We start from the raw sequence: 9,475 nt of genomic DNA on the forward strand, positions 1-9,475 counted from the left end.
TGACCAAGTAAAAAAGACTGCATTTCATTAACCAATCTTAAATTCCCATTTTTACAACGAAAACACGAGGTGAATAAAAAAAAAAAAAAAACCACCCAGGATATATTGTTAGTCCACAGCGCAAAAGGATAGAGAAATATGCTTGTATAAGGATAGACTAAATCCATTTGATCGAGTTTCAGATCTTGTGTCTAATGTTCTTATCTGCTGCTGCAATTGTGAGTAATCTTGAAACCCCTTGAGTCCACATATCATATTCTCTTTGATTCCTACACTCGAACTCGACTACTCCTCGCGCAACTGTCTTCAACGCGAAATATCTCCGGTGCTCGCAGCCTTCCAGAAGATGGCGACCGGCCCATGGCGGGATGTCTTTCAACACCTCCAAGACTATATCTGAAATTCCAAAAGATGACAAAGATTGCAACTTTTTATTTTTAAATTTCCACTGAGATCTCACACTCTACTTTCTCAAATCCCAACATATAAAAAAGCCCCACATCCTAAGATTATGATCTCATTATCACTGAAAAGACAAAAGCAAGAATATAAAATTGTAGATAACAAATAAAGAAACATAAACTCACTCTTTTTCTTTTTAGTGATGGTCCCAACAACATGTCTACTCTTCATCTTGAGCATCACCTGCCAAATTTGAAAGATATTTTGATTATGGATCAAAAGATCAAAGTGTAAAAAAGCAGATACAATGTAAACACTTTAACTCTTCTGTGCTTGAAAGAAGTTTCCATGATATCCATACAGTGTAAAGCGTGATCTGATATCCGAAGTGACTCAAAAGTAGGATCGATGGGTCGATCACAACAGAACAAAAGATTACCTGTCCCATTCTGTTTATGTATACAGATACTATTTTCCAATGAAGATCACCTGCAAATAGCAAAGGAAATAGAACTGTCATCTAGCAAAATCTGAAATGTAGTCGAAACCCTTTTTATTGGAAGGGGCTAAAATGGTTACCAGTTTGCACTGGATCTGCTCTACACAAAATATATGAGGAACAAAAACTATTGGAGAATAATAAGTTTTTGGCAATTAAACCTGATCAATTCATATTTATTTTGCTTTGCTAATCATAGAATTTTTTTAGCAAATACGGATTAACTTACAAACTTATCTTAGAGAATAGAAAGTTACCCTTGCGCGTTCTTTTCAGAAGTTCACAACCTTTGGCTAGCAATTCTCTACTGCAGATTCCAAGAAAATTTTCTCCTGGAACAAGTTCCCCACTAAAACTCTCATTTGAACTTCCGTTATCGCTCCCACCATTTATAACTCTCATTCCCTTGTCCACAGGGATCACAGATGCGATGTTCCACACCTCCTTCATCGCTCTTGCCTTCAATGTGGCAGCACCACGTAGTGCTTCAAAATCAATAGCAAATCAACATAAAGGTGGTGACTTTAGATTAGACATAAGAATTGTCGCCTGAAAACGCATGAAACTTTTTAATCCAAGAATTCAGAATCAAGAAGCCAACCAGAAATCATGCTCCTAAAGGATCGGATCAGTGCTCAATAATTTTTATTTTATTTTTTGCAAACATAAGTTCTTATAGTTCCAAACTTTCCCATAATTTTACAAAGAAATATGAAAGTATGTTAGTTACCTGTAGCTGCAGCAGCTGTCAAGGTCATTATATCACCAGCTGAACGAACATTAACAGCTGAGCTCACGACTGAAGCCAAGCGTTCCCGCTCGGCTCCCATCAGCTCAGCTGCTTCAACACATTGTGCAGCCACCAACGTGGCGGCAGATGCAACAGCCATGTCGGTTTTCGCCATCTGTTCATCTTTCCCAGCACGGGACGACACAGCAGTGGCCGCAGCAATCGCAGCTATAGCAGCAGCAACCCCTGCAACCGAAATGGTAGCATGTAGCTGCGCGTTTTGCACCCTTGCCTCCTCTTTCTTTTTCTCTCTTCGGTCTTTCAACCATCGCCCCAATGTTTTTCCTCCACCAGTTCCACTAGCGGCGCAACCCTTGTACTGGTTGCTCAACGGAATGCTCCATTGTGAATTCTACATGTACGTCAAATCCACGTCAGCATTGGAAAAATAGAAGCTTTCGTTGTACAAGGTCTTAATCAAACATACCAAAATTTAATTAGATCCAATTAATAAAACCATTAGGACACATCCCATAACAGCTGGACCATTTTTCTTGTCATAAATTTGGTCCCTCTTCTCAAACCAACATGAACCACAAACTAATATTGTGGTCCCTTCATCATTAATTTCGTAAACACCTTTGGTGCTAAATAATAATAGGATAAATTTCATAAATAAATCATTCCAATTCATGATCATGAAGAAGATTGACATTACTGTACCATAACTTTGTCATTATTCTTGTACCCAAGAGGTTGAGATGGTAGGATGGCCACCCCATCACTTCATGGACCATGTACAAATTATACATATTTTTACTTTTTTCATTTATCTTCATCTGAAAATGACAAAGTTCCATATCTTGGTACCCACATAATATTTCTTGGAAAAAGATGCATATATTTGTATATATCATGGTATGATTCCGCAATTAATCCGAGTTTAAGTCTCAAATTCCCAGAAACAAAATATACTGAAAGAAGTATAAATTTTGATGAGTAGAATAAGGAAAGGCGTCGACGTAGTCACGTAGTAATCTTTTGACGCATTCCGAGTACGTTTTTGGGCAAAGAGAAAGCTGAAATACGCTCTTTCTGTACATGTGTGTGCGTTGTCACCGAAACAGAGTACAAAATCCCAAGAAAAAATTAAACAAACTTCCCAAATTCCAACAACAGGAAAGAGTGAAACTAAAGTAAGACGAGTAAATAAAAAGCAAAGGAAGGTTACATTCAAGCAGCTAACAAGAAAAATATGAAGAAACTAAACAATGATAAAAGTAAAACCTTTGGGTCATCGATTTCAGAGGGGGAAGTAGGGGGGCTGTCAGTGAGAGAGACGCAGCTCTGGCCTCCATTGAGAGGGCCGCTGCTGTGTGATAGCCTTCCTGAAGTACGTGGGGATACATCCTGCTGCACATGTTGTACACACATCGTGTCAAAGAACAACAAGTTCGATTATCACACTAGTAGTCTAGTCCTAGTGCTAGATAATAAGAAATGGGATTCAAGGAGAGAGGGTGAATCGTGAAAAATTGAAAATCCAGGGATTGTTTTATGTTTGATTTTGATTTGATCTATCTTCCCCAAGGAAACAAGTCTACTTATTAAATGCACTCGAAATAGCTTAAAGTTCCAAGAAACTCTCTGTTTTCACATATACAATTACACCTAAAATGAATGCTTCTTTATTTGACAACCTTGGAGAACAATACAGTCCAACCAAACAAAACACAAAAACATAAGAACGCAAACAAAACAGCAAGAATCAACATATTTGATGGTAATTTTGGTAACCTTAATTCTCAAAATCAACAAAAGAAAAAAAAAACCAATACAGGACCAGAAAATTGCAATAATCCCCTTGTCAAAAACCAAGAAACACAGGACTGCTGATTTTAGACGAAATAATTAAAAAAATTCACAAGCGGACACAGACCCGCTGACAAACACCCGAATAGAATATAGACAAAAAGGAATTAAATTTTTTGGCACCAGTGGAACAAGTCAAATTCAAGATAGTTCAACTCCATAAACGCACTTGGAGAGACAAAAAAAACAAAGCGCGTGTAAAATCAAACTAGTGTGGTGTCAAAGTTCAAACACAGCACAAAAAAGAAACACTCATTTTGCGCATAAAAATAGCTTCTTGATCTCACAAGCAATATCGAGCCTTCACTTACAGAATGAGACATGATACGCTCCATAACAAGCTGAGAGGTCTCGGAAGAAGCAAAGTAGAAAGGGTTCCCGGAAACAGTGGCCGAAGCAGCCTCCAAGTCATCGGGTACATCTTCATGTATAGTCTCACCGCCTCCACCCCTTATTACGGCGTTTTTGACGTGGTTACTCCTCGGCGGAAGCATAGGTAGTGGTGGAGCTAAAACTTTAGTAACTTCAAAGGCCGAAACACTCCAAGAACGTGACAGAAACTCCATTGGCTCCATCGGAGTTTCTGGTGGCCTAAACATCGGCTGAAGCTGAGCCCTCTCCATAAGAAATGGAGAACTAGCAGCAAAATATTGAACTGTAGATTTCAGGTAGTAGAGTAGCAGCAATATTTCAAGAACTTGTGCAGTATATGTATATATGTGTGTGTATATATTATATTACAAAGAAAAAGAACAGTTTGAGGTGAGAGAGAATGTGTCAGTGTTGTCTACTGAAGGCATTATATTGGCAGAGAGAGGAGCGTAAAAAACAGGGGATTATTTTCACTTTGTCTCACCTATGTGGGGTTCCATTGTATAATTCCTTCATTTTTTTTAAATGCTTTATCCAATTTCTATCAATCGATTATAAAAATATAAAAATGAAGTCATATTTATTTTGATCTAATAAACCCAAGAGTCCAAATTTAACAATTTAATCTAACATCAAATTTTAAATTTTTTACAAGTTTTTAAATTCGATATTTAATTATAACAAAATTATTCCAAATAATATCGGTATATGATATGAAATTTTTTCAATATAATTATAACGACTATAGATTATCTCAATTTTGAGTCTTGTATCGCCATGAGTTTTTCATGACATTAGTTGGAAGTTGTTTTTTTTTCGTATTCTTCGAATACAATACCTCGTATTTAATGTATTAACTCGATTGTTTACTTAATACACATCAAATAACAGCAATAAGAGATCTATTGTTAAATGGATTTTAATAAACATGGTTTTCACATTGTCTTTGGGTCAAATAAAGTTGGTTTGTCAAAAAGTGGAATGTTTGTAGGCAAAGGCTATGTTAGCAATGGTTTGTTCAAGCTCAATGTAATGGCTATTAAGCATGTAATTAATAAAATTAATACATTTGTTTACTTGCTTGAGTTTTCATGTTTGTGACATGGTAGAGTTGAACATGTTAATTATGATACAATTCGTAGGCTAATTAACATGAAAAACATTCATGCATTCCAAATTGATAAACAACATAAATGCGAAATTTGTGTTGAGGCAAAACTAACAAGATCATCTTTTCGAACAATTGAAAAAAATAATGAACCACTTGATCTAATTCATAGTTATGTATGTCATTTAAAGGGTGTGCAAACACGTAGTGGAAATAAATACTTTATTACTTTCGTTGACGATAACACAAAATTTTGTTATATGTATCTTCTTAAAATTAAGGATGAAGCAATTGAAAAATTTGTCAACTACAAAAGTGAAGTTAAAAACCAACTTAACAAGAAAATTAAAGTGTTAAGAAGTGATCGTGGTGGTGAATATGAATCACCATTTGTTGAGTTTTGTGCTCAACATGAGATCAAACACGAAAGAACCGCACCTTACTCAGCTCAGTAAAATGGCATTGCAGAGAGAAAGAATCACACATTGGAAGAAATGATGAATGCATTGTTATTAATTTTTGGTTTACCTCAGAACATGTGAGGGAATGCTATTCTAACAGCAAATTATTTTTAATAAGGTGCCCCGAAAGAAGTAAGATAAATTACGAGTGTGGGGGTGTCTTGCCAAGGTAGTTGTACCCACTCCAAATAAAGCAAAGATAAGACCAAAAACTGTTGATTGCATTTTCATTGGATATGGTCAAAACACTAGCGCGTATCATTTTCTTGTACATGAATCTCAAATACCTGATATTCACAAGAATACGATAATAGAATCAAGAAATGCTTCGTTCTTTGAACACATGTTTCCCTGAAAATCTAAGGACAAACCAAGTTCATCCAAAATATTATATGAGACGATTGAAAAAGAACAAGAGCTTAACCAAGATATTGAATCTAGACATAGAAAAAGAGCTAGGAATGATAAATCATTTGGTCCGGATTTCATCACTTTCATGATGGAAAGCGAACCGAAAAGCTTCAAGGAAACAGTGAGTTCATCTGAGAGACCTCTGTGGAAAGAGGTTATGAATTCCGAAATGAAATCCATTTTACAAAACCATACATGATAATCAGTGAATCTTCCTCCGGGAAGCAAACCACTAGACTGTAAATAGATTTTCAAACGGAAAATGAAATCAGATAGAACCATAGATAAATATAAAGTCAGATTGGTAATTAAAGGTTACCATCAATGTGAAAGGCTTGATTACTTCGAAACATATTCTCATGTATCAGGAATAACCTCTATTTGTGTGATACTTACGGTTTTTGCCTTGCGAAATCTTGAAGTACATCAAATAGACGTAAAGATAGCTTTTCTAAATGGAGATTTAGAAGAGGAAATTTACATGGAACAACCTGTGAGATTTTCTGCGACTGGACAAGAAAATAAGGTTTGTAAACAGGTGAAGTATCTGTATGGCTTAAAACAAACACCAAAGCAATATCACGAAAAATTTGATAAAGCATGATAGAAAGTTGATTTAAATTCAGTGAATGTGACAAATGTGTATACATAAAGAATACTGAAGATGGATATGTCATTTTATGTATTTACGTAGATGACATACTCGTCTTTGGTAGTAATGATAAGATAATTAAATCCACCAAGAAGTTATAAAACTCAATATTTGACATGAAAGATTTGGGCTTAGTCGATGTAATTCTTATAATTAAAATTCATAGAACATCTGAAGGCATAGTTCTAAGTCACTCACATTATATGGACAAAATACTTGAAAAATTCAATAAAGATGACTCTGCATTGGCTAGAACCCCGATAGATAACAGTCAGAATCTATGAAAGAATCGAGGTGAGAGTATATCTCAATTAGAATACTCTCGAGTTATTGGAACTCTGATGTACTTAATGAGTTGTACAAGACCATAATTAGCTTATGCAGTAAGCAAATTGAGTAGATTCACGAGTAACCCAGGAGTTGAACACTAGAAAGCAATTATCATATTTTTAAGGTACTTAAGGTACACTCGAGACCTTGGACTGTATTATACAAGATATCTCGTTGTTATTGCAGGGTACAATGATGCTAATTAGATATCTGATATGAAAACTCAAAATCTACAAGTGGATTTATATTCACTTTAGGAGGTACAACAATTGCATGAAAATCTTCTAAACAGAATGTAATAGTCAGATCCACGATGGAATCTGAGTTTATAGCTATTGACAAATGTGCAGAAGAGGCTGAATGGCTCCGTCAATTCTTAGAAGATGTTCTAAGATGAGAAAAAACTTGTGCGGGCTATATGCATAAATTGTGATAGCCAATCTGCGATTGGAAGAGCACAAAATAATATGTATAATAGTAAGTCTAGGCATACATTGTAGACACAATACCATTAGACAACTATTCTCAACTGGAGTTATCTCTGTTGACTATGTAAAGTCAAAGGATAATGAAGCGGATCCGCTAACCAAGAGATTAAACAGAGAGTTAGTTGCGAAATCGTCAAGCTAATGTGGCTCAAGCCTATAGAATAAATTGATGCGAATAAAAACTCAACCTACGTTGACTGGAGATCCCAAGAACTAGGTTTAATGGGACAACCTAATCGCACTGATTTGGTATATCACTGTGGGGGTTATCCCTAGTCTATTCCTATTGTGAAATAGTGGATGTTGGGAATAACTTACAGATTTTAATGATTCTGATGAGAAGAATATAGAATCACTTATGTGAGATAGAAGTGGGGCCGCTTCGAAGGAATTGTTAAGCTCAATTCTAGACCCTCTCGCAGAACCAAGCGTGTGTTCATGGCCAAAACGAACATGATAATGATAACTGAATAGTATCAGAGAGAGCCTTGTGTGAAGTATATCTTAATTTACCTAAACGGCAGAACAGTTCAAGGACATCATGTCTACTGATCAGCTAGTAAAGAAAATATATTTCATAAGGGAATGTTTAAAGGATAACACCTACCAATCATATGCAGGATTCAACTGTAGAACTTTGTCACCAAGATTTGTATCAATTTTCATTCATGCGAGGGATTGTTGAAAATTTGAATCAAATTTAGAGTTTGAATAAAAATTATATCTGATGAATTTGATAGTGTCTTTTGGCTCTCCACATTCTTGCATGACTCTTGGTGTGCGTTTTGAGGCTTATAAATAGTGTGTTCATTTCCTCGTTTCACATGCAAGAACATCTTATCTCTATCAAGCATTCTCTTACATTTCAAATTATTAGCTTTCTATTTGACCTCCGTTAAATTTCGGTGATAAAGTAAATGTACGTTTTCAATTCGTCGTATTAGTGCCTCGTGCTAAGTCACTGCTGGTTGTTCCGTTGTATCCTGAGAAACAAACGTCCAAGACGATCCTCGAAGCACATACAAAAGGGGACTAATCTGTTTTAAGAACACTGTACTTCGTATATACCTCGTTTTTGTTTACTTTAATTTTTGGTCTAATATGTTTTCTTCACCATTCAATTCACTAATTTTACGAAAGTTTATTTTACTTTATCATTCAATATTCTATGCAACAGAAACTAAAACACAAAAATAAAATATAGATATATGGTGTTGGGTATTGGGTATTGTGGACGCACCCAAAAAAAATCAAAAGTCTAAATCTAATCTTCAAAAAAATTAAAATGAAGGTACATATGATATATCAGAGTAAGTTTCTTATAAAATAATTTTACGAATTTTTATTTATAAGATAGATCAAATCTACTTATACAGTTATACTTACAATAACAAGTTATATTTTTTGCATAAAAAATAATATTTATTATAGATAACTTAAATAGAATATTTATCTCACAAAACTAATCCTTGAAATCCGCTTACATAAAAAAAAAATTATATAAAGAAACAGTGCATATTTTAATGTGATTAAATAGAGAAGAGACCACCCATCCATGGAAGTACGAGCATATGCAGGGGCGGATCTAGGATTCCGAAACTGGGGGGGCCACTGGGCGTATTTTGCGACGGATTTCTTGACAACCGTCGCTATATAGCGACGGTTTTAATAAACCGTCGCGGATTTTGCGACGGTTTTAGTAACAACCGTCGCTAAAAAATTTTTTTTGAATATTTTGGGGGGCCGCTTAGTTTATTTTGCGACGGTTTTATCACAAACCGTCGCTATATGGCGACGGTTTTCTCAATAACCGTCGCTAAAAATTTTTTTTAAAATTTTTTGGGGGGGCCGTGGCCCCCCCTCGCCCTACACTAAATCCGCCCCTGAGCATATGCACATGGACCCGACCCAATCCGACTCGACCATCCGTCGGTACTCCAATTTAATTATATCTCAATTATTCATTTTTATCAAAGCTGGAAATTAAATCAAATGTTTCCTACTCTATTCTATTATCGTTTTCATATAATTTATTCTATGGTGTAATTAATGCTGTACTAAAAAATACTATATTGTATATGTATATTGTCTATTGTTTAACATACGTGGATCATAATTATTTACATCATTTCTTTAAAAAAAATCTAAAA

The 9,475-nt window shown here is 35.3% G+C and overlaps 1 protein-coding gene across 2 annotated transcripts; it reads right to left on the reverse strand.

Annotated features, from left to right (window-relative positions):
• On the reverse strand, positions 1–4,335 carry LOC140833859 (VAN3-binding protein-like). Of its 2 annotated transcripts, none has more exons than XM_073198335.1 (7): positions 3,815–4,335; positions 2,919–3,041; positions 1,632–2,043; positions 1,159–1,386; positions 842–891; positions 588–645; positions 1–396 (listed from the first exon to the last, which is right to left on the reverse strand). In XM_073198335.1, exons 1-7 carry the CDS (start codon positions 4,124–4,126, stop codon positions 179–181), a joined length of 1,401 nt encoding a protein of 466 aa, XP_073054436.1. In that variant the 5' UTR covers positions 4,127–4,335; the 3' UTR covers positions 1–178. The 2 variants fall into 2 exon arrangements, with proteins under 2 accessions (XP_073054436.1, XP_073054435.1); XM_073198334.1 differs by having other exon boundaries at positions 2,919–3,044; positions 3,815–4,330.
• Positions 4,336–9,475: the final 5,140 nt, after the last annotated feature.

Source organism: Primulina eburnea, chromosome 6 (assembly GCF_022965805.1).
Source record: "Primulina eburnea isolate SZY01 chromosome 6, ASM2296580v1, whole genome shotgun sequence".
Taxonomy (NCBI): Eukaryota; Viridiplantae; Streptophyta; class Magnoliopsida; order Lamiales; family Gesneriaceae; genus Primulina; species Primulina eburnea.